Source organism: Passer montanus, unplaced genomic scaffold (assembly GCF_014805655.1).
Source record: "Passer montanus isolate IOZ18808 unplaced genomic scaffold, ASM1480565v1 scaffold2, whole genome shotgun sequence".
Classification (NCBI taxonomy): domain Eukaryota; kingdom Metazoa; phylum Chordata; class Aves; order Passeriformes; family Passeridae; genus Passer; species Passer montanus.
Window position 1 is genome coordinate 8,701,944 of NW_024366591.1, and position 26,764 is coordinate 8,728,707.

At 37.9% G+C, this 26,764-nt stretch overlaps 1 protein-coding gene across 5 annotated transcripts in view; it reads right to left on the reverse strand.

Moving 5' to 3' along the window:
• The window catches only part of PCNX2 (pecanex 2), a 159,494-nt gene that overhangs the window by 57,378 nt on the left and 75,352 nt on the right, over positions 1–26,764 (reverse strand). For all 5 annotated transcript variants that reach the window (XR_005627247.1, XM_039707239.1, XM_039707238.1 and 2 more), the window contains 4 exons: positions 22,695–22,836; positions 19,050–19,227; positions 6,699–6,807; positions 2,053–2,182 (listed from right to left, as the gene is read on the reverse strand). Coding sequence is in view for 4 of the 5 variants with exons in the window: in XM_039707239.1 (XP_039563173.1) it covers positions 2,053–2,182; positions 6,699–6,807; positions 19,050–19,227; positions 22,695–22,836 (559 nt within the window). In the remaining variant the exon portion in view is untranslated. The remainder of the gene's footprint in view (positions 1–2,052; positions 2,183–6,698; positions 6,808–19,049; positions 19,228–22,694; positions 22,837–26,764) is intronic.

Here is a 26,764-nt window from a genome sequence, read left to right on the forward strand (position 1 = left end):
AAGAAATCTGTACAACAACTGCCCCATCTGTTTGTTCTGTCTTATATAACTTTAAAATGCAGTGCACATCTGGCTGTAAGAACTGCAGCCCAAAGACAGGCAGATGTGCAGGAGCCAGAACAACTTTCCATTCTAGCTCAAGTTCCGGATCCTATCTAACTCCACAGCTCAAAAAGAAAGCAATTATGCTACCCCTTGAATTTTTTACACATTGATGGGGCAAAATTCAAAGCAATTAGGCAAGGCCCATTCAGTTCATTCAATTATTTGAAGTATTTTATAGACAATTTCCTTATTCTTAATACTCCCCCTCATTGCCTTTTTCCATCTTTTCACAGTGTCCTTTTAATAAACCAGGAATTTTTCAGTCCAACTCTCATTCATTCTGGTTAGTTCCTCATGTGAAATGGAAGAAAGACAAGGAGAATCAGAAGTAATAGAGACAAAATGAATACAAATTTAGGAGGAGTCAATCCATGTACATATTCTGAGATGCCACAGGTTCAGGCAAAGACTTATTTCCCTTCAATATCAAATCTGAACCTTCTACAAGGCTGTTTTCTACTTCTGAGTGGTTTTCAAGAGGCAAAGTTGTGGTTTTTGCTTTAAGTGAGATCATAGAAGATACAGCAGAATTTCTAACAAGCAACAAAGCACAATTTTTTACAAAGAATAACGTAGGCCTTCTGGTTGAAGACAAAGTTGTAGTTGCTGTTTATTTTGAAAGGACAAGTGGTGGTGGATTAAAGTATTAAAAGGGTTTGGTTTTCTGCACTTGACATTTTACAGTTTATGGATAAAATAATTACCTTACTTTGCAAAACTATTAGCATCAAATTCTTCACTTCCCTTAGTGGGAATGACAGATGGTCACTCTTGATGAAAACAAGTCACACACACACCCTTGTTAAAGTATTGAGTATCAACCATTTTTAGATACTTCCTGTGCATATCTCCTGTCCATTCTGAATCAAAATATTAGACAAACCAAAAGCAAATATAAATGACTCCCTCTATTTCCCTTGACAATAACCTAAAGGCTTGACACTAACCTAACTATATGGCAGTGATGTGCCTTCAACAGAGGCTGGTTCTTAACTGGTACCTAGAAAGGGAACTGCATGCCTTCAAAATGCTCTGATGAAGTAAAATGTAGCAGATGTTAAAATCCTCACTTCCGACTTAATATTGTTCAGTTTCCATCCAAAAATGTATAGCTGCCTGTGGGATTAGTGGCAGCTCCCTGCCTGTCCATAACTGCCCTTCACTTCACTCCCTTGAAAGAATTAAAGTGCTGACCCAGTAAAAAAAGTGTGAGAGAGAATTTTGTTAAGATCTAGTCCCAGTGTACAAAACTCAGTTCCATTTGAAAGGTTTCCACAAATCTCATCACATTCAGAAAGGAATGCAAAGCCTCCTTATATAACTTGGCTTTGTCTAATTTCTTTACAGATGAGTACATATTCACTCACTGACACAAGTCAAAATGCAACAAAACTCTTCAAACTAAGATACAGCAACACCACCAACACAAGAGGTGGTTAGTGTGTGGCCCTTCTCACTGGTGAGGCCAAGCCCAGACTTGGCCAATGCAATTTTCCCTTTCTATCACAGTTCTGCAGCTGCAGAGTTACCTGCTGCATCCCAGAGGGTAGCATTTAATCAGCCTAGTTAGTATAAAATGTATTTATGCAGTCTGACTGCTAGTGCCAAAGGCTTCACAGATTTATTTGCTAGCACTAGCTAGCAAGACAAAAAAGGCTGACAACTGGGAGTTTTACTGTTTTTTTTCTTTTTCACAGCTTCGTTACTGTGTACAAGAAATGCAACATGACGCCTCATCTGTAACATACTGATAATTGCTTAAATGCATTTGCAGAAATAGCCAAATAACCATGGGAAAGTAAAACACCAGAAACAAGATTCAAAGATTAACCTCTCATGCCCTAATTTAAGGATTACCTTTGGAAACAAACAATACCACCAGAAATGAAACTAACGAAAGCAAAACCTTTACAAATAACAAAGGTAGAAATTTGTGAATAGTCTTACTTGTAGTTTTTCTCCCAGAACTTGATCGGCCGTGCGTACGATGCGATGAAGATGACACTACCCAGAAATGGACTGAGTGGTGTAGAAAAGACTGAAGCAGCCAGAGTTTGAAAAAAAAGCATAGCGGAGTCTGAAAACTGCAAGTTAAGGTAACACGGAAAGGGAGGAAGGCAAGCAGTGCCAAATCAGCCATTATCAGCACATAGTCAGTGGTTCTTCAATGCTACAGTTCTATTATTGGGGTGACCCTGTGTAATCTCTGCCCGAGGACAGATGCTAGGCATAGGCAGTGCAGCAAACACCCTTTTCCAGCTACCTCAGCTACCTTCTGTGACATAAAAGTGCCTTTCCAGAGTCTGACACAGAGTTTAAAACACACACACATGAGGAAAAAACTAATCTCTTGGAAATAATTTGTTCTCCACACTGGAGTCTGGCTTTCACCGTGTCCAGTGCTCCATTTTGTGGTTTTCTGCTTGTTTTGGAATGACCTGGTATGTGGAGAAACTATGCCTCTATACTCCAACCTGCTGGTTCAAAGTCATGCTTTGACATTGATTCTTACTGAGAATTTACAATTCCATGCTGGCCAAAAGCTAAAAAGTGTTCAGCATTTCATACTTTTTGAAACATATAAGAAATGAGAAGGTTACTATTACAGGGAAATAGTAATTATCACACATAAACATCATAATAAATGCCTGAATCCATTGTTTACTTCAAATGTAAAGTCATATTTCAGGCTGCTGGAAAGCAAGTTAGGAATTGGATAAGGATACTGAAAAATATGTAAATTTAAAGGAACATAAATAAATGCAAGCAAATAAAATGTTATGCTTAAATTCTTCATTAATTGATACCACATCAATGAAATCTAAGTAAAATAATTTCAAACTGGCACAAGAGACCAGCTGTCATTCTTACACCTCTCTTGGGAGGGAGGTGCAAAATAAAGAAGCCATGAACTAAAGGAACCACTATCAATGGACAATGATCAAGCACATCTCAATCTAAATTTAAGGTAAAATCGCCCAATAACCAGTGTTTTAGCTTACCCTCTTACAGCAATATACTGTACGTGTGTCCCACAAACCCTGAGACTTCACAAAAAGCCCACTTTAACAAAAGTAGCATCATCGTTGGTACAGAATTTCCAGAAAACTGCTAGCTAGACATGCTCTAAAAGCCATTTGCAAAATCTAGAAACAAATATTTGCCAAAAGATGCCTTTCAAATCTCTCAACCTTACTAAAAGAGAGTGGTCTGGAATGGTGTCTTTGTGCATTAGAGAGATTGAAAAATGAGCTGCCCTGAGAGTCTAAAGTTTAAAAAAGTGACACAGACCACAGAGCAAAAAGCAAGTGCATCAAAAAAGTTGAACTGCCACATTACAGTCTTGTCATAACTAAGCACTGGCTGTGAAAGATGAACAAGTACTTACAAGTGCCAGATAAGGGAAGGAGGCATGGGAGCTGAAGAAAGGAAGAGAGAACAAAAAGGACAGATAAGGGCAGCAAACCAAGTTTTTTTAAGTTGGTACCTATATAATGATTGATTTAAAAATTGCCACCATCATGAGCCAAGACATTTCGCACACCACTGTGAACTGTTTGTGTCTTAAACATAATCAGTAGCAACGGGGATGTTTTTCCTCAGAAGACATAATGCTCTACTAAATAGACAGTAGAAGACACGACCCATTTGATTTGTGAAAAGTGATTTTAACTGTTTCACATCTGTAGGTGTGTCATGAGAGCAAGTGACGGCATCTGACTCTTACGTATGTCTAATGTGTGCAGTGGGCAATTATCTGTCTGAGGGCTATTTTCATTTGAGGACATCCTGTATTAGGTCATTATTTATTTACTTTAAATACCAATGTTTTGATTATGTTTAAGTAAAAAAGAAGTGTCAAAAACTTACAGGCATACTTTCTTTCACTGACCTTTAACCTGACCCAAGACACGTTTCCTGTGTACCATCTTTGTTAGGATACATTGTCTAGAAGCAGAACTTGTTTTTTTGTGAATAATGGATTTTCTTTCTAACATGGCCAAAATCAAATTTTGAGATCAAAAACCCCAAAGCTAAAAAATCTTATAAAACATTGCCTTTGAGGGTTAATTCTTGCAGTTTAAAAATCTGTTTAAATTCAAACCAGCTTCAAAACAAGTAAGTGAATACCTGACATTTTGAAAATCTTCCATCCCCTTCTTTTAACAAAAAACTATGCAGTAAGGCCAGCTCAAATCCTCTGTTTCTCAAAACCCACATTTTTACTTGCAATTACTACAAGTCCCTTCCAGGCAGACAATCACTTAGAGGATGGGAAAACTGACTGTCACGGGGCTCTCTTTTCTGATGTTAGAGCTGTAACCCTGAAACAACGAGAACAGAAACTCTCCTAAAGAGGGTAATCTCAACCACAAACTCCTTTTTTTCCGCCCCTTTAAATTTCAGTGTTCCCTTTTTAGATAAAATCTGCCTTTGAACCACAAACTACACTGACTTTCTCAGCAAGCTGATATTTAGAGATGCATAACCTCGTCTTGCCTAAATGCTAGGAAGTGAAGTTGCAGATCTATCCTCAAGTCTGAAGCCCATTGCTGTTCCTGGTCTTTTAGGATTAAGAGGGACTTTGAAGGGTCACCTATTCCATCTAGCAGCCACAAGCAGAATCAGCTAAACCTATATGACTCCTGATAGACATTCACTTAAAATCCTGAAGATTTCTAATGGTGGAGACTCCACAACCTCCACCAGGCAAAGCTCCACACATGTTGTCCTTCATGCTGCACTCAAAGGCATTAAAGTATGTTGAACTACTCATATCAATGAGCTCTGCAGCAAAAGTTCACCCAGGCATTTTGAAATTTAAAAATTTACATCCTGTTTGCAGAACTGATTGAAGCAATTAAAAGCCACAAATAATTAACTCTGAAAAGAAATGGCAGGTTTAGTACCTCTGTAAACTGCAACATGCATTCATCATTACTATTTGCAGGGTTATGATAACAACAAATAAAATTACCGTGCAAAGAGGCAGAGTTATTGCTGTTGAGGGAATATTAACTTCAGCATTTAACCAGTATCTTAATTGCAGCACTGTCTTAGAAGACAGATTTGCATTTACAAAGAATACTATAAATATAAATAACAAAAAGCTAGGCTAGATCACTTTAGCAATAACTCTGTGAACAAACAAAATTCTGGTTTAACTACTTTCCATTTTGCAAAATTTAATTGGTAATTTTACCAAGAGCAAAGTTATCACTGCAGAAAATATTTGTGACCACAGGGAAACTTGTTGAAATGCAGTCTTAAGTCTTAGTTCTTAAATGTTTTGCTAAATAAATTCATATACACTTCCCCAACAGAAACAAAAATATTTTTTAATTGTGAAATTCTGGAAGGATTTGCTACGAATAACCTAAAACTCTTAGGACAGATCATTGCTTTTATATTGCTTTCCTTCTATAAGGAGACAATCTAAAACTTTCCCTCTGGGAGTCATTCTGTGTGCACTTCCCTCTCTCTGAGGCTTCCATTTATTCTTCCCATCTAGAAACATAAGCATTGTTACTCAACACTGCTTATGTTTCACAGCAAAGAGCAGACAGAAGAAATCGCTCAAGGGAAAAAAAAACCAACCCTGTGGGATGGAAGGGACAAATACTTAAGTGCATTTATCTAAAAAAGAGTACAAAGTGAACTCATCAGTAGGTCTGAACTAGAACCACTTTGTCAACTCTTCTTACACAACTTTGGTTAGCAGGGAAGGAAGAAATTAAAGAAATTAAAAGTTACTATCTGGTAACGCCTTAAGTGTCAACATAGTTAGATTTGTTTAGTTAAAATGTTTTTTGGGTCTTTCTTTTTACTGTATTCAATCAAATTTCTAACTGAATTTCAATTTAAATTGGGTAATTTTTGTTCTAAAAATTCAATATAGAATTTTTAACCCTACAGACAGGTCATTTAGAGGTCATTGAACTCTATGTTTTACTCGCCATATCCACAAACCTGGAGACAGTCCTGGAACAGGCACCAAACAGACTGCTTCTGAAGGACTGCTTTGGTGCTGACAAACACATACTGTTATTCATAAAACAGAGTGGAAAGGTTAAAAAGGAAAATATCCCTCAGCACCCTAATGAGAAAAAATTTACATTAAAATGTAAAAATATAGCTGCTTTTGAAATTGAAAAAAAAAATCAGGACAGTTGCGGCAGAAATTGGCTCACTGAAATGAATTTATATCTGACATACCAACTAGAAACAAGTGAGAAAGAAACTAATATTTGAGAGCTCAGTCAGCCATAAGCCCTGCAATATGTCTGTCACAACATTTCTTTCTGGATGCATCAAAACTCAGTGCTGAGGACTGGAGAAGTAAGTAATCTGCAGAATGTGGCTGGGTGGGAATAAACATACCAGGCTGAGTCAGAGTTCAGTTTCCCAGTTTCAGATCCTATGCAGCCAAAAAAAGAAAAAAAAGAAAACTGTGTTTCTCAGAAAATGTTCCAAGATCTTCAAATTTTAAAGTAAATTACCTAAGAATTTCAAATCTCATTCAAACACTGTAAATGAATCGCATATATGAAGAGGAACTTAATAATAAAGAAAAACAAATTTATAAAGGATATGAGGTATTGCAAAGAGCTGAGCGAAAACATGGAACGACGACCCCCAGGCAATTTGCCAGGGAGCAATGTATGTCATGATGAACTGCAACTTCTGCAGTAGGTCCCACAGCTGAAAAAAAAGGAAAAAAAAAGAAAAAGACACTTTTTAGGCACTGAGATAATTTCAAAACTAGTATCTGAAAGAGACACTTAAAAACTGTGCCCTGGAATAAACATGAGCTAAGTTATATTGTATTATTGCTTTCATAGGTATTAAGGCCTTACTTCAGTAAGGCATTAAAGTACATTCTTCACTCAAAATTCAAACTTGCAATGAGATACATTCCTTACCACCACACTTAGGTAGTTCCCATTGATAACCTTTCAAAAGTATGTCTGCTTTAATTAGAAAGTGGGAGAACAGGTTCTGATATTCACTGACTTTATATGACCACAAGTCAGAGGGTTACAGAAGAGGAGAATGCAGGCAAAACTGGATACAGTGAACAGAGAGAGTTCAATGTTTGACATGCGGCTGTTCACATAGAAATCAGACTTCTCAAGAACACAACATTCCCATTTTTTGACTCGATGGGAGAAGTTATTATGATGTAAGCATATGCACGGCATTAATCATGCATTGCAGCTGCATTTTCAAGACCATTGTATCATAAAAACATTGCATAAATATGAGCTTTTATTGTTACGCCGTGCAAACTGGAAACCACAATGAATTTACTTTTGCTTCCTGTAAAATATGCTTGGTGCTTCAACAGTTTCTGATTCAAGAATGATGTGTACTTTTTCCCTGCAATACATTTTTTCCCCCTGTCATTTGTCTTGGCACCAGGCCAAAACAGATCTTATGTCTCATCTATTGCAAAGTGGGTTCTGACAAACTGTCAGGAAAGATTTGGCCATCAATAGACATTAGTGCTCAACACACACGGAAGCTGACAGTGAAACAGGAGTACATGCAATATTTCATGCTCATATAGCAAATATATGTTGAATTTCTTAGAGTAATTTTTCTTTGAGTTAGTGAAAAACAAGACTTTGCCAACATCCTGAAAGACATTGAGACTGTATCAACACTTGTACATTCAAATGCTTCCAGGGAATGTTCTCAAGCACTGATGTTTTGCATATTTTTAAACTGTTAGAAAGGCATCTGGGAAGGTTCTGGTCTGGCCCAGCTAACATTCTTCCAAACAATCTCCAGGAATTCTTTTGAATGAAAACCCTTAATGGTTCATTTTAGGTGGCAATTCCATACCTGCACCTTGCACACAGACTGGGAGAGCTCATCAGCACAGACACAAGCTCCCCACGACAGCTGGCCTCGGGACAGAGCACAGCTCTGGGCACACTTCGTGTATGAGCATGCTGGCCGTCAGAGCTGACCTTCTCTGGCCAGCTCCTTTCACTCCTCCTTAAGTCACCACTCCCAAAGTCCCCCTTGGCCATCGGAATCTGCAGTGGCAATACACTTACAGGATGTTTCACTGAGCTTCTCCACCACTGTAGTAAATAACTGCATATCAAGTGTGAGGGAAGCAAGCACTTGTAGCATTGACCTGTTTTGGTCTTTGTGCTACAAACCCATCAAACAGCAGCTGCTAAATTGGTATAACCAGTGTCACCCTAGCTCCAGTCACAACTAATAAACCTTCCAGGTGAGATACAAGCAGTGATTCACCCACTTTCTTTGCTTTGGCATGACTCAAATTAGGAGCAATACACAAAGTATAGATTACACTTACTTTGCACAGATATACTACTTAAAACCACCAAAGCTCTGATAAAAATCAAGCTGTTACAATCCCTTCAATGCACAGCCTGGTTACCCCTACTTAGTTTGAGAAACTTGTATCTTGCTAACTTTATTTTCTGTCAAAAATACTAAATGTGACTTGCAGACTGCAGCATTAGAGTAGGCAAGTAAAACTGAACTGAAACTCAAATGGACATTTATTTATTTGAATCTTATTTAGCAGGTTGGGGGGTTGCTTTGTTTCACTTCAGTTTTATTTATCTGAAAAATCACAATGAACAGCTGGAAGAAAAATTTTATTTGGAAAAGGGTTTAAGTGAAGGGCTGGAAAAAGCTAATGACTTGCATTTGAAACTTCAAAAATTTAAAACTGCAGCATAACCCAGCAAAGCTCTGCCAGTTAAAGATTGACATCACAGAGTCATAAATCACCCTAGCTGTGCTCAAAGCACAGAATTCATCAAAAGGTTTTCAAATCTCAAATAAAACTCAAGTTTTGCATTTTCTAGCAAACCAAATCCAGGAGGACACCCTTCTGGCTCCGTGTTCCAATATATAATTTTCAGTTGTTCTGTAATATTTACACCTTGCAAAACTTGGCCCGTGGAGACCAGGTTCCCTATTGCATCTAACAAGTCCTACTGCTTCTGCATCCCCACTGCTGGAACTTGCTGTTGTTTCTTCCAACACTTTCCTCTCAGCTAACACTTCCACAAGACAGGCAAAGGAGCTCATTTCCATTCGAGAACATGAAGCAAGAATGCTTTAGTGAACCTCTCTTGGTTTTTGAAATCCTTACAACACTACACTTAAAAGCCTGGAAATGTGTGATTTTCAAGCTACTGCTTTCATTAAGAGTTGTCAAGTGCCTCTATTACCTCTTAAATCCCTGCTTCCAGGGCATGTTCTGCAAAATCCCTTCAGGGTAATATGCCATTAGCATTTTACATCTCTAACTATAATTGCTAAAGGTGATGTCATCTACCAACTACAACTGTGCTTTAGGAAAGGAGGACTTGGCTTTACATTTTCTCTTTTTCATTTTGCTAAAACAATCTGAGAAACTGTTTCTCCTTACCAGTTTCAACCAGTTTGCAATATGCTTGCTCCTATATCTGATAGGGGAACTCACAGATCTTTTCTCACAGAAAGAAACTGAAGCTGCTAAAAACTGCCTTTATAAATAGGCGAGGCTGAGCTATTCTCTTAGTTCAAGTACAACTAGCTGCATTTCAACCTTCAGTAATCTGAAGACATGAGCTAAAGATGAAAACCTTAATCTCTTTTAAATTGTCAGAAACAATACACAACGAATTGGAAAGAGAGAGAAAAGGCAAAGCCCATCTGGAGCTGAATCTGTTGAGGAAAGTAAAAGGCCACAGGAAGGACTTCTACAGGTGTATTGACAGCAACACACACTGGAAAAAAATCACATGGATCTGCTGATGGATGGGCAGGGGACCTGGTGACAGAGGGCACAGGGATGGCCTTCCTTGGCTTGGGCTTTACTAGTATCCCTTCAAATCAGAGGCCCCTGAGAGCTGTGAGGAAGCATGGAGAAATTGAGATACCCTACATAGCAAAGGATTAGTTAAAAGCACATAAACCAAACTAGAAAAAAACCCACTTCCATGGGACCTGATGGGACACCTCAGCCCTTCTGTGGCTCTTTGAAACACAAATTACCCCCGGTAGTGTTTTGTTTGAATGAGGGAGGGAGAGATGTAGCAGTGCTAGATACAATGAAGGAACCTTTCCATCGAAAGTCAAGGTGGAAAAACAAATAGTCTCTGGTGAATTTTAACCCTCTTTTTATAGCCATTTCCTTAAGCATATATATAAAAGATTAATTTTCATTTAAGCCTTCTGCATCCCAGTTTAGGATGATTTATAAAAGAATATTTTTATTAAGCCCTATTAGACCTTCAGTGTTTTCTACAGTTACAATAAGCAGAAACCATTATATGTTGATATATTATTTATAATATAAAATAATATATTATGTAGGGGGCATAAAAGTTCTAATGTTCCTAGATATCTTTATGCATGTGACAGTTTTACACAGTTAACTGTTTTTAAAGTCTTTGATAAAGACTTTAAATTATCAGCATGTTTGGTGAATTTAAACAGCACATTGCCAGTGCCACCAAGAAAAAGTGCAGAGTATGCATCCATCTTTCATGTGTATTTTATGTGGACACATATTTTACCTTAATTATCCTTAAGTCTTCTATGAGTTCTGAAGCCTCTACAGACTTCTGGTGCACCAGTGAGTATTAAAAAAAGCAAAGGCAAAGACTCATCTTCCCAGGATTTTCTTTAAATCTGGTTATTCTTACTTAAACAAATGTAAGCACCATTACAAACAAATTTAATGGAAATTAGTTAACATGAAAAGTTAAAGATTTGTGGAGTCTAAAACATCACTAAAATTGTGTATCCTTTTCTCAGTTTGGTAGATTTGAATAAACTAGGCAGAGGTTAACACCTGAATTTAAATGACTCATTGTGAGATGGAGACTATGCAATGCTCTCAGCTTTTGGCGGCCCTTTTATGTGTTTGACATCTGCTGGGATTTTGTGTGGGCAGACTTCTTGGCAACTCTGGGACTAAATAATGCATAAACATTAACATTTTCTTGTTAAGTTTAAATGTTTCTGTTTTAAAAAACTGCATATATATATATACACACACATAGGTTTTAAACAAAAATAATGGTCATATATATATATAGCTGTATGCTCTACATGCAACACAAATTGAGATAAAAAAGTTAAGTGCAGAAAGAAATTATTTAGTTTGAACAGGTATTTCTTTATATTCCTCTTTAGATTCTGTGACCTTGAGATGATTTGAACTGAGACTCTAAGAGGAGTATTTACTTCTTCATGTTAAGCTAATTCTGATCAAGTGGAAATGTCAGCTTTCAGAATTAAATTCTAATACCTACTGGTATACTTTTATTTTCTTTTTTGATATGTCAATTAAAATGAATATACATCAAGAGGGAAAAGCTGTAAGTGTGTATGTGTTTAAGGAGGTAAAATTAAACTTGGTGGAATAATTTTATGATTGTTCATGGCTTTGCTTTGCAAATAATTGACTTTTGGGTTTTTATTTAATACCATTTTAACAAACTTCACCTATGAAATCCTGTAAAACAAGATTTACTGGAAATACTAAAGGTTTTTAATGCTTATGTCTTCAGTCATTGTGACATTCTATGGTGTAATTGGACAGCTGTGTTTGAACCTACAACAAATACTTTCTAGGATGTCTTTATCTGCACACGCTTACAGACACTCGAAGCCTTTATTTTGTGGGCTTCAAAATCATTGTCTAATGCAATACATACAAGAGGATCAAAATATAATCAGGCCAAGTCTCTGACATCAAATCTCAGAGGAAAGAATATATTCCTCAAGCACAACATTCATCACTTAACAGTGACACTGTACAAAACAGGCATGTTTTAAGCAGTTTGAGCAGCAAGCCTTGAAAACCTTACAACTGAAGTTAAACATCAGCCAGATGTAATTGTGGTAAGGATTATGACAATAAGATGGTGATAAAACCTAACAGAGCCCTGGATCTGCTCATGGCAGATGCTGATTCTTCCTACATTGTCAGCTGACAGCAAGAGCCCAGGGAAGGAACCTGTGGCATTGTAAAAAAACAGACTCACATATATCCAAGGTGGGCAAAAGGTGATCAGAGCTCATCAGTTTAATATGGAGAGGGCCAGACAAGCAAAATAAATCAGTGTAGCTGGGAGTGCACTCATTGGCAACACTGATTCAAGCATTTTCAGGAAAGCCTTTACAGGCATGGACTCTGCCAACACTGTATCTTCCCAGAAATTTCCTTTCCGAAAGGACTGGGCCCAGGCAAACCTCATGTAGTTGAGCAAAGCCAAGTTAAAGGTCCTGCATCTGTGTTGGTGCAATCCCAGGCACAAATACAGGCTGCTCAGAGAATGGATAAGAGAGCAGCCCTGTGAGAAGGACTTGAGGGGGCTGGTGAGTGAGAGGCTGGACGTGACCCAGCCATGGGCACTCCCAGCCCAGAAACCAAACGTGCCCTGGGCTGCATCCAAAGCAGCGTGGGCAACAGGACCAGGGAGGGGATTCTGCCCCTCTGCACTGCTTGGTGAGATCCCACCTGGAGCCCTGCATCCAGCTCTGGGGTGCCCAGCCCAAGAAAGACATGAACCCGTTAGAGTGGGTCCAGAGGATGGAGTGCCTCTCCTATGAAGAAAAGGCAGAGAGAGTTGGGCTGTTCAGTCTGGCAAAGAGAAGGCTCCAGGGAGACATTAAAGCAGCCTTCCAGCACCAAAAAGAGACCTACAAGAGAGCTGGAAAGAGGGGCTTTTAATAGGGGCCTGAAGTGATAGGAGAAGGGGGAATGGTTTTTAACTAAAAGAGATTTAGATAAAGTATTAGGAAGAAATTCTTCACTAGGAGGGTGGTGAGGCACTGGAACAATGCCCAAAGAATCTGTGGATGGAAGCTGATCCATGGAAATGTTCAAGGCCAGGTCAGATGGGGCTTCGAGCAACCTGATCCAGTGAAGGTGTCCCTGCCCATAGCACGGGAGTTGGAACTCGATGATTTGAAGTCTCTTCCATCCCAAGCCACTCTAGCATTCTGTGGTAAAAGTGAACATAAGAAAAAATACCAAGTTTGCACTGAAGTACTCCAGATTTTTCTTTCAGTGCCTGCATCAACACAGACAGAACAGGCCTCTACCAGCACGAATGCACGTGAACATAGACCACAGTGCATACTGAGCCACACTGACCCAGAGAGTAGCTGTGCATCTCCCTGAACCCCCAAATGCACTTGCCCCATTGTAGAGAAAATTTAAAAAACACACAAAAAAAAAAAAGAGAGAAAATGTAAATTTGGAATAGTGCAATGAATGAAGTCTGACAAAGAGGTCAGTGACAGAAGGCTGAATGAAAAATCAATTAAACCATTCCTCCAATATTAAGAGGAAACATGAACTGTAAAGTGCCCAAGAGAGTTAAGGAGTCTATGGAAAATACCAGTGGGATTATCCTGTCAAATATCAGACATAGCCTTGGGTATTTTACTCAGCAGAAAGTGTCTTAAAAGCATTTATATGCCAGATATCAAAAGTTGAGGAAACAGCTGTGAGCCAAGAGGGTACAGATAATTAAGACATTGGATTTCAGTATGCACAAATGGCAAGGAATGGATTCAAATATAAATTAGTGACTTAGACCCAGAAGCTTTGAAGTGAACCATCAGATTTAGAGAAAGATTAAAAATCAGAATAGGAAAGGAAAAAGAGTGAGGCTTTTGAATTATATGTCACTCCTAAATCAATGAGACATGCCAACTAACCAAGAGTTTTATTGCCACAAAGGCAATAAAAAGATCCAATAGGTTAATTACTTGACTTCAACAAAGCACCAGGAAGGTCAATGCACTTGGCAGCACTTTCTCATAAAATGAAGGAAAACAAGCTAACACACAATTTCTTTCCTGTCCAAGGGATTGTGTTGCAGATGTTGAAAGTTAAGCCTGATCAGCAAAGGTCTGCCAGGTTGCTACAAACTGGCTGCATTAGCTGGATCTACTTTGACAAAGATCATCTTTCATAAGCATGTGGTCTAGGATACTACATGAGAAAGAAGTATACAGAAAAAGAAAAAATTCTTATAAAAATGTGGATTCCTTTTTAGCTGGAAAATGTATTCTGGGAAAGAAGAAAAAAATATCAAACAGGGAAATTGTATATTTAAGTGAGCTCAGCAGGAATAAGAGTACTTAGGCAAATAAATTCAGTGTTAATGAAGGCAAATTTAACAAGCTCTGCTTCTTTGATTATTTTGCCTTATGCATGAAGACAAATTCAGAACCCTCAGAAGACTTGATGATAAGAAAATATAAGGTGATTTCATATTTTTGTATTGCTAATTAGTTCATACACACACACAAATTAGGAGGCCATTAAACTACCTGACAGTAACATGCAAGACAGTGAAAGAGCTAAATTGTACATTAGAAGGTTAATGGCACCTGGGCTTATCATTCCCATTCAGATCTGTGTGGTAGATGAGTGTGTAAGCTAGGGGTGGCTCACTCTTTAAGGCTTAAAGGAAGCTGCACAGATTTGTCAAAAGTCCATATTCCAAAGTAAAAGTATAATTTCTTAGTTGTGCTGTAGAGATGAAAAAGTTGCTGGTAAGAGCCAGTTTAGCAGCATGATCCCAGTAGTGAAGGGACTGGCAAGATCCTCCCGCTTAGGCTTTTGTAGTAGCCAAGAGCATACTACAGCCAGGAGCATCCACAGCACAGTACAGAGGGTTTTGCTGCTTTTGCTCCTTCAGCTCAACATCAGCTCTCCTTCAGGTTCCAAAAGCAGTTCAGGGAGGTACTATGGCTCCTTTCCATGAGCAAAATTTAGAGGATGCCTGTAGCACTGGATGAAACAGAAAACCGCATTTTTAACTGAGCACAGCAAAAGAGCTGGGGACAAGTCCTGCCCTGAGCATCCTTGTTAACATTCAGCCAGCTCCAAACTGATATTCCTGCTGTTTGAATTATTTGCCTTCACTTCTACTTCACACTTAAATACTGGTCTATTCCTGACCAGCTACTCCAGACACCCTTCAAAAGCATCTCACACATCTGCCATGGAAGGCAGTGCTGGGCACATTACTGTTTTACTTTTTGTTTGTTTTTATCAAACTGAAGAAAAATGGACTGGATGAGCCATAATATCACTTAACCACCCATATGCTCTTCCTCTGAAAGCTTTTGCATATGTTAGAGCTTTTCCTCAGTTAAATATTATGTCAGTAGACAGAAAAAGAATGGAAGAAAGGCCCATCTTTTAATCAGTTCCAAATAAACTATTTGAACCATTTAATATTTTCACTTTTTTTTTTTTACTCTATTACAAGAAGGAGTCTCAGAATTTTTCCTAGTGTTAAAAATCTAGGAAGAAATCTCCTAAGTGCTATTATATATTCTATCTTTGCTATGCCTATGAAGAATAGAGTCTCAGTTTTTTGTGGGTTTCCATTTTCACTTAATATGAACATTCTTATTAACACTTTGCACTGACATTATGTCCTAAAACATCCAGGGAGAACAACTGGCTCATTTGAAAGTTTATATGGAGTCATGTAGACCAAGACTGTCTCGATTATCTGGTTTGACTTCCTGCAGAATGTACATCAGAGCATTACACCCACACATGTTGAATGAGGAACCACAAACTTTTAAAAGGCCATTCAGCTCTGATTTAAAGATTATAGACAACAGGAGTTTTGGGCAGAAGATTCCCAGGTTGTAGTCAAGGACACAACCTGGTCTCACTACATGGAAAGTCTTTATTTTAAAAAGATGGAGAAGTCCTGTTTCACTTGAATTAAAAGATGCAATCATTCTCAAAAACAAGAAAGAAAATATTTCCTAATTGTTTATCTTGCTGCCTTCCCAAGGCAATTTGAAATATAAAGTAACACACTCTGCATATGTATAAATCAACATTGAGTGTTTTCACATTCTGAGAATTGTCAAAATGAAAAGAGCAAATCATTTTTTTAAAAGAATTGAATTAATTGTGTCACATTAGTAAGTCTTATGATGTTAAAAAGACAAAAATTAAAAAAAAATCTCAGGAATAGAACTGAGTAGACTCTCTTGTTCTCTGTGTTACCTCAGTGTGGGTGTTTTGGCTAAGAGAGATGAATATCTGTGAGCAGCAATTTGGACTTCCGTATCCCAGCTTGCTCAGGGCGCAGTATGCTCATTTGGAGTTTCTGATTTGACTAAATTACATTAAATTAACAGCACAATGGGGAAAACAAGGGAAGCACAATCAGTGAGCTATTTAGAAATACTCTACCAAACATTATTAGCAAAGTTTTATTCCATATAATCTGCATCAGGAGTGACTTGTGCAGTTGTGAATGTCTGCTGAATTTAGAGTCTTTCTTCCCCAGTGTCTGGTAGAAGAAAAAAATATTACCACCATGTTTTCAAAGCATGCAAAGCTTTTTGTGGGATAAGCTTGCTTAAAAATTGCCAGCACTGTGACTAAGCCAGTGTTTCTAGTGTTCCTTAATTAAGAGAGTGCCACACTGACATTTTCAACGTGCAAACAGAAATCAGTCATGGCTGTGTAATAAACTCAGCATAGCTAAAGGTGACAGTAATAGACAGTATTTCAGATTTTGTTTGTATTGTAAAAAATAAGTGCAAACATAAAAATGACTGAAATACAGACAGAATCTGTGAAGACCCATAAAGCTTTTAGGAACAAAGGTAGATGCAGCTTGCTTAGAGGCTACAGTATGAAATAAACACACATCATCTTTATCCTCAAAGGATCATATCCTTTACTGAAGTTCCACAATGCTGAGCCAATTAAAGCTCAGGTCTTAATTAGGGTAAAGAAAAGTTATGCCCTTCATGATTTGAAATTAAAAGGAATTTAATTGCTATCGTCTGCAATGCTATTTTTCATATTGGATCTAATGATCATTGTGAAACTGTGCATGTGTTTTTGTAATATAAATAATTCAACCGTTTGACTTTGAATTTTTAAATGGAACAAGGACAATTCCACTTGCTGAACTAATGACCTGCAAAATTTCAGATATCGTTAGATATGGGGATGGAAGATGCATGCTAAAACCACATTTTCAAAACATGTCTGCAGTACAGCCTTCAGTCTAGTAGAGCAGTAGTTATTCTAGTAAACATCTCTGCTCAATTTATTAAGCATCCTTTGTTATCTCATTCTCATTGCTAACACTAGTCTTTCTACTGTAAACAGTAGCTTCAATCTACCTAAGTAACTCTGCAAAAATCCTACTGAAAAGACTTTATATCTCTTTCTTACAAAAGCATGCAATAATTCACAGCAGTATTTTGTGATATGCCCATGAGGTCAACATTTTCAAAAGAATTAACAAACAGTGGAACTTCCAATTCTGGCATGCTAATTTTTTGATCCTGTAAAGAGGTTTTTAGAGAATGAACTTTAGGACTAAGGAAGTCATCATTCAGACATGAGACCTAGCAATGATAAACTTCTCTGGAGACAAAAATTTATCCCTTTCTCTAGGGAACATGGTAATGAAACAAATAGTGAAAAGTGGCATAATGCGAGCAAACTCCACATCGCCTTCACTGGTTATCTTTAATCTAAGAAGCTTAAAAAATTACTCTAGTCCTGTTTTAGGATCAGAGTATGGTGGAGGGGGATCTTGTTAAAGCAGAGTTTTGTCTCATCTCTTCTACTCCTCCTCTTCTGCCCTTCCTCCCCAGCCCTTGCTTTCTCACCCCAGCAGAGATAAGGCAGAACAACAGTTCTGAGGGTGAAGGCTCAAAGCAGGTGAAGCTTCTGCTGGAGTGTGGCCCAAGAGTTCAGCAAAAAGAGTGAGCTCAAGTTACCTCACCAAGTTGTGATTCCTCCTTTCTCATCTTCCCTTACAGCAGCACAGAAATAAACCAGGAAAAGCATTTAATTTCTCCTTCACTCTTTCCCTAAATGACTGGGAACTCCCAACATAGCACCGATTAACTGCACCTTTCCATAGGAAGCCTGAAACTTCCAGGTAGGCATAGACAGCAGTACGAGCTGATGCTCCTTGTGTAGAAGGGCTAAATATCTCCACAGCACATGCAGCAATCAATATGGAACCATGTCTTTCTTCTCTCACAAACTAAAAGCTAACTGGGATGCTAACTAAGGGATGATAACTTTCTTTTTTTAAAATATTCCTACACATAGTAGGAATATTTTAGAAAAAGAAACCAAGCAAAGGAGCCTAAGCAAAAAAAACCAAATAAAACAAAGAACAACAAAACCAAATACCTCACTAGAATTACCCCTGGACGAATACTTTCATATCTTCAGTACTTTCTCATGTTTTCTCAATGTATCAGTTAAGCCTAATTATTTCAGTGAAACACCTTAGATTCCAAATAAAGACAGGGTCTGACCTGACTGATGCAGAAAGGGTTTGGTCGTTTTAAAATAAACTCAACTGGAGCACACTTCAAGAGTTAACAATATAATAGAGAGGAAGGAGCACTGAGGTTAAGGTTAAGGGCAGCATCACAAGGATAGCAGACTGAAAATAGGAAAAGAAAAATGTTAAGGCTGACATTAGGAAAACATTTATTATCATGAGGGTGATTAGATAATGGAATAATTTCCCAAAGGAAGTTGTTGAGTCAACCACTAGAGGCATTCAAAGGAAACTGAGATAAAAACACCAGGCGATTGATCTGGAGGGCAGTCCTGCACTAATGACCCAAGAGGCTCTTCAAACTCATTGAGGATTCTCCTCTTGAAAACAACAATTCTGAACTTTATATGGCAACACGTGAACAAAAAGTAGATGAAAAATATATTGCACAAAGCCAGAAAAAAACCACTTAATCAAAGCCTTTTTTTTCAATTTAAAAGATTTTTTCCTTTATAATACCAATAATTTGAGTCTATGTATGCATTCATTACTTCTAAAAAGTGCTAATGTATATTGATCAGCCAGGTGACACTGAAAATATTTTTTTCCCGAAGAAATTATAGGAGCTCTAAAACTTGCCTTATGAAACACAATGGACATCATGAAAAAATCCAGCAAAAAATTTTCTGAAATATCTCTGTAGTCAAATCGGAAGAAGATCACAGTAAAGCTCAAAGTAACAAACTGATTAATAGGATTACAGAATGAGGAGCGGAGGAGTTTCATCCCAGCAACTGTTATCAGGATAATGTCACAGCTGTAAGAAAAGCAGAGAGAAAAACCTAATCAAGTCATAAGGCATTAAATTAAGAAGGTCTTAAATACAAATATCTGTACCAGTTGTATTTTCCATTACTATGCATATCTAAATCTACATATCTTATTTATTAAAAGGATACAGAAGTAATATCAGAAATCATCACAGTTATTTTACTTATGTGAAATTTTGTATTTTTCCCTTATCATTATGACATATTTGTAAGTTGTAAAAAAGAACAAAATCTGTACTAAAAAGAGTAGCACTGACTACTAAAACCCAAGAATCTAGACCAGACATTTTTATATCCCTCTTAAAGTAAAACTTCAGTCCAGGAAATACCTTGGCACTTTCATGAATACATTCCTGTAATTTGAAAAAAAAAAACAAACCCTTGAACTCTTTTTTTTTTTTATTACAAGAAATTTCACCTGATGACAGATTTTATAATTTTACTTGTAATTTCATTATGCGCTGCCAAAATTCTGGATAGAATTACACATAGATGTGAAGTGTATGAAATTCTTACCACAGTTCTTGATCAGAAAGTTGAATATTCTATTTAGTAGTTCATCGGATCAAAAGAACCTGTGTTGAACCTATGTCTTCCAAAATGTGGGGACTTCAATGTATAACGAATGAGAAAGTAGGCCAGGTATTTGCAAAATGCATGGAAGGTTCTCCTTCATCCTGCTGCTAAGCAAGGGAATACCTGCTGCCATAACTGACACTTGGCAGGCTAGAAAATTCTCAACAGGATCCCACCATCCTAGCAGGATTCCTATTTTTCAAGTTGATTTTATTTTATGTGGCATTTATTCATTTTTGTGTATCTCCCATAATACAGCTCAACTTTATTTCGAGTGCTGGTCATTCTAAAGGATCAGTAGGGCATTACTGTTGGAATGAAACACCAAGCTGACCTTATTTCCCACCTTGTCAAAGCTGTTATTTTCAATTTGCCTCACATTTCTGAACAGAAAACCTAATGACTAAGCTAAATAGATTCTGAAGCCAACAGAAGCCATCCTTAGTGTATTCTATATGAACCAGTTGCATATCTCATTCTTCAGAAAGAAGAAAATTTTTACAACATGGAGAAATATTCACATGGAAACTTACAGATTATAGAGCAAAAGGAAGACTTTTTAGTCAATGTGCCTGTTACCATGATGAAACTTTCACCAAAAAATGACACTTTACAAAATAATACATTCAGAGGTAACAAAAATTAATTTGCTCATTATTCCTTCTTCTTTAAGAATACTGCCACACAAGGTGCTTTTCCTGGGACCTTAACTCCCAGGAAAGGATGTAAGACGACGTGTGAAGGGGGGCTGATTTCCAGTGCCTCTTTAGCAGGTAACAGGGGCAGGCACTGTCAGCATGGGTCCTGTTAATAACCAGCACACAGGGTCTGGAAAGCTCAAGTGAATTCCTGAATATAAAGGAGCTGTTCCACCTCCTCAAGAAGCAAACTGCTGCAGTCCTTTAAATCACAAAGCAAGGTGAAGCTTCTTTAAAAGATAAGTTCAATTTGAGGAAAACTCTGACATCAAATCACACAAAATTCCACCTCAGACACTTTCAGACACAGAGTGGGAGTGTGTCTTCCCTTCCTTACAGCATCATGCGGTGTGATCCTTGGGTGGTCAATAACTAAGGAATGTTCCAGCAACAGAAAACAGGTATTTATGCATTAAAACCCTCAGTAACACTGTATAGGGAAGCAGCAAGGAGAATCCAGGATGCCCCATGGGTTTACAGAGTTCAGAAAGAGGTGGAATCAGAAGCTGAATGCTTTGCATGTGGCATTTGGATGGCAGCTGTAGGGAGAATCTATTAAAGCACAGAGCCAGAGGAAAAGGCATACTGGGAATTTCACGGATAGACCAGTTACAAGGAAAAGGAGAGAGCAGGTTTTACACAGGTGATCACACAGACACAAGGGGGATGGGGAAGGAAAGGACTGCTGTGGTATTCCCCCACAGGCCAAACAATCAGAGGCAGACAAATGTAATTACTTTCTTTAATCTCAAGACTTCTGGGGGTCTGACTCATTTCTTCTGAACACTTGAGGGAGGTGATACTTTAAAGTGCAATCTAGCTTGGAGGAATGACTATGTAAAAATAGCACCTTCCTAACCCTACATATTTGCTCCGTGCATGTATTCAGTCACGTCTGCTAGCTAGTAACAAATGGCATTCTGACTACTTTTAATTCTCCCAGCCTTGCAGAGCTACATAGAGGGATGAGTGTGGATTCAGTGTCACCCTGGACAATACACCTGAACTCTTGAAGCACCTTGGCTGTAGCATTTTCCAGGTGCCTGGGGAGGGAAAAAGGTCAGTGGGGAACTACAGGGGCTATCAGTGAGTGACTGGTGAGGGTCTCTCTGTAAAAGTAGTTGTCTGGGAGATAATTTGACTAATGTCTGCAGATAATTTGACTAATGCCCTAGTCCAACTTTCAAACTAAAGGGGCTGCCTAAAAGCAGGTGCTGCCTATTCCTTATAGTTGTGTAGTTCCTAAAGCTGTGTTGCTCCTTAAGAGAGAGAAATAATTAAATTAACATGCAATACTTACATCAAAGTTCTTTTATCTAATATTTGAAATTAAGACTGTGCATTCTTATGGATATTGAGGAACTCTGCCCCACCTCCCAGCAGTTTTTCTTGCTACTGGAGCATTCCAAGGCTGTGTCTTTGTTTTATCATCTGCATCACTGTCATTCTGATAAAAAGACTGCAGAAACTCTGCTCGCTGGGGATACTGCAGTCACTAAGCCTGCTGAATATCTGCAGTAGTCAAGTCACTGACTAAAATACTTACCATAAAAGGCTGTCTGCAAGGATCACACTGTGAGACCACGGATCAGCATCACCAGTCCTGCTTAATATCTAAGACATCAGACTTTGTCAAAACCCCTACCCCCACCTTTTTCAAACCACTCTTAATGCAGGACTACCCACCTTTCTACACTGTTTAATATTTCATTCAGACTTAAAAGACTTGTGTGGTGATGCTTCTGATAACTCCTTTGGGAGACTAAGGCATAGTGTTAAAAATCCTCAGTTAGGAAATGTTTCCTGATATCCAGCCTAGATTCCTCATTTTCATCTGATTAATTCCAGTTACCCCACTGAGTTTATGCCCATCAAACACCTGCAGCCTGATATAGTGTGTCTTGCTTTTAATTGACATTTAGACCTTCCATATATAGCTATATATAGCTCTTTAATCTTTTAATTTCACTCTCTCTCACTTGAGACACATTTTAGTGTGCTAAGGTAATTTTGCATTTTTCTTGCAGCAAAGCCAATGATTATTGTATTTTGAACTAATATGCATGAAAGCAAACTGTGACAAGATTACAGGCTTATTTAAAAACAAATTCCATTTCTCAGTCTTCAGTCTAAAACCAAATATTCTACTAATCACATGCTTTGAGTTATAATCTACTTACTGTGTACCAAGCTTCTTGTATTTACTAATTGAGAAAGCATCAATGGTGAGTGCATTCAGTATTATGGCTGGATATAAAATGTATTTCTCAAAGCACTGTAGCCACACATAAAGCCTTTCAAACCACATCAAATGAGCAGCATCTGAAATGGAAATTCAGATAACAGATTGTGTTGTCAAATCATCAGCATTTTTTGCACTGGAGTACCATCGAAGACATGAATTGGTTCACATTAATAAATATAGTCAACCAAATAATCTATGAAATAATGGAATTCATAATTTTTGGCAATGAAAAAATAATTTTGTTCTCTGAGCTTAGAAAGTATCTGTTTTTCTGGCTATAATTGCACTCCTGAGACACATTCAGAAACAATAAAAGATAGCATATGCTAGATGGTGGTTTTTACATCATCCAATTATTTAGTTGGTGTATTAAATAGTACTCTCAGTGGATGTAATGACCCCAGAGAGGCCCTCTCCAGCTCTGGCACTGACCTGCTGAATCACCTCGGAAACCTCATTGGAACTCTGTGCCTCTACTTTCCCATCTTATAGTAGCCAAACACTGTTCCTTAGAATGTAAATTATCAGTGACCTCACTGATAAATGAAACACCCTTTGAGATCTAAAGACTGAAGAAATATCAGGAGATAGAAACTGTCATAGATGTTTCCCAAAACACTTAAACAGACACTGTAAGAAGTATCTGCCAAGATCACATCTCACATCATTCCTCTCTAAGGACCAGTATGGTTTTTTTTCAGTAGACTTTTCTAACAATACCACAGTGCTTAATATGAGTATTAAACAAGGACTGAATGCTCCATGCAATTCAGCTGCTATGAGAACTTAGGTGGACTGAGTGCAGAAACACTTGTGCACAGACAAAAACAATGCCTTTTTCCTCAAATTTCAGCTACACAAGGTTATTGGGAAAACAGTGAACACAAAAAGGCAGAACTTGGTATCAACTCAGAAATAAAAATGCCATCTACTGAATTGCCAATAATTATCCCTGCAAAATGAAAACAATTATATGTAGAGACCCCCTTCTTCCAAACACACCTTTTCAATGACAGACAAAGAAGACATGCTGAATCAATGGATTTCTATGTTCTACAGGCACAGTTGTATATTGCATAGGCTAAGACAAAGATCTAAAACAATCCTTCTAAATTAGGTTGATGTTATGCTTTGCCAGTACCTTAAGCTAAGGTAATGCTCTTGGAAAAATCCCCCTTCAGAAAATATAAATAACTTCTGTTTCTTGCTATAACATAAAACTATTTCCTCTTCATTACCCAGAAGTTCATACACACAGCAAAATGTCCATTTTGGAACCTAGTTGTTTTTCCCCATTCCTCTTTCCTCCTCCTGAGCTCAAGAACTTCAGCCATGCCCAAAGCTGAGCTGCGTGCAAGAATTCAGGCTTCAAACAAGAGATAAGCACATCACACAAACCAAACAGAAGGTAGGTGCAGGGGCAGAGAGAGGTCTGTTCAGACAATGGAGACAGAATAAAGAGCTCACATTCAGAAGGGGCCCCAGGGAAAGATGTGGATGATTTGAAAATGGTTTACACAAACCTGTGGGGTTTAAAAGCAGTAGTGGGGAGGAAGGAGAAGAAAAAATAGGCTACTATATCAGGATTTCTTTTTTATTTATTCCTTTACTAATTTCTACACATCGATATACTATAAGCTCATACATCTTGACCTAAGCCTTTCATCCTGCAACCAGCCAAGACAATGACAAGTAATAACTGAGTTATCTCACAGGGGCAGCACAAGAACTGCTCTGATAATTGCTATTCTATGGAACACCTTAAAGGTTGAGGAGCTCATCCAAAGTCTATACAACAAAGCCAGGAATAAACTTGTGGCTCTAAGGACCAGGTTTGGTTTTTTTCAGTAGACTTTTCTAACAATATCACAGTGCTTAATATGAGTATTAAACAAGGACTGAATGCTCCATGCAATTCAGCTGCTATGAGAACTTAGGTGGACTGAGTGCAGAAACTTGTGCACAGACAAAAACAATGACTTTTTCCTCAAATTTCAGCTAGACAAGGTTATTGGGAAAACAGTGAACACAAAAAGGCAGAACTTGGTATCAACTCAGAAATAAAAATGCCATCTACTGAATTGCCAATAATTATCCCTGCAAAATGAAAACAATTATATGTAGAGACCCCCTTCTTCCAAACACACCTTTTCAATGACAGACAAAGAAGACATGCTGAATCAATGGATTTCTATGTTCTACAGGCACAGTTGTATATTGCATAGGCTAAGACAAAGATCTAAAACAATCCTTCTAAATTAGGTTGATGTTATGCTTTGCCAGTACCTTAAGCTAAGGTAATGCTCTTGGAAAAATCCCCCTTCAGAAAATATAAATAACTTCTGTTTCTTGCTATAACATAAAAATATTTCCTCTTCATTACCCAGAAGTTCATACACACAGCAAAATGTCCATTTTGGAACCTAGTTGTTTTTCCCCATTCCTCTTTCCTCCTCCTGAGCTCAAGAACTTCAGCCATGCCCAAAGCTGAGCTCCGTGCAAGAATTCAGGCTTCAAACAAGAGATAAGCACATCACACAAACCAAACAGAAGGTAGGTGCAGGGGCAGAGAGAGGTCTGTTCAGACAATGGAGACAGAATAAAGAGCTCACATTAAGAAGGGGCCCCAGGGAAAGACGTGGATGATTTGAAAATGGTTTACACAAACCTGTGGGGTTTAAAAGCAGTAGTGGGGAGGAAGGAGAAGAAAAAATAGGCTATTATATCAGAATTTCTTTTTTATTTATTCCTTTACTAATTTCTACACATCGATATACTATAAGCTCATACATCTTGACCTAAGCCTTTCATCCTGCAACCAGCCAAGACAATGACAAGTAACAACGGAGTTATCTCACAGGGGCAGCACAAGAACTGCTCGGATAATTGCTATTCTATGGAACACCTTAAAGGTTGAGGAGCTCATCCAAAGTCTACGCAACAAAGCCAGGAATAAACTTGTGGAATTGTCACTGCCAGTTGTTTGTCTAACGGCAAGCAGTCATTTGTCCTTCAATAGCACTACCCTTGTCAAAGAAAAAAAATAGATTAAAATTAAAATCTATGCAATAAAAACTCCTCACAGACATTTTGTGTACTTGTCCTTTCATTGTATGCATCTGACAGCTGTGGGGTACTACCGTCCTTTCTTCAAGTTTCTCTTTCTATACAAAGAGAGAACATTTTAAAGTTTTGTTCCTATATTTTTATTACAGGACAAAAGAAAGAAGACAGCCCATCAGGCATATCTATCAAAGGGATTAACTTTTCCACAGTCTGTCTCATCTCACACATGATAAAAAACCTCTGCAGCAGCCTAAGGGACTGAAATATATATATATATAATATATATATATATATATATATATACACACACATATATATACACAATTTTTTTAACTCTTGTTTTCTAACACAGAACACCAGTGACATTGCAACAATACTTAGACGCCAAAGTACAGGAATATGCCACATATAAATGAGGACTGCAAAAGAAGCAAAAAAAGACTGTTCCCACAGTAGGCAGCATGAGAAATGCAGCTGGATCTCAAAACAGAAGGAAACCCATCTGTGGAAATCAGTGCAGCAAGTCTCTACCTTCAACCTTTTCAAATGCTGAGTCACTGCATTTAGGAAAACAATTTTTTTTTTTTTAAAATGAAGACAGACTTAATTAGGACAAGGCAAAGAAATCCTACAGTGGTCTTTTATGATTAAGTGCTGAAACAAACCGTGCAGTTGGGTATTTATCAGAATTACTGGTTATCAGGGACAGGAAGTCCTGGACACTGTTTTCAGCTGGGCATGGTGGTTAATAATATTTATATTTCTATTATACCTTCCTCGGCATATTGCAGTAAAAGTTAAAAGGCAACCTTCAATCAAGTCTCTTGGGTACTTTTTTCATACCCAACCTTGTTTAGAAAGTAATAATTTTGAAACACATAATTTTTTTTAAGTAAAAAAGACTTAAATCCTTAATGTATGGTGTTCCAGAGAGTGATC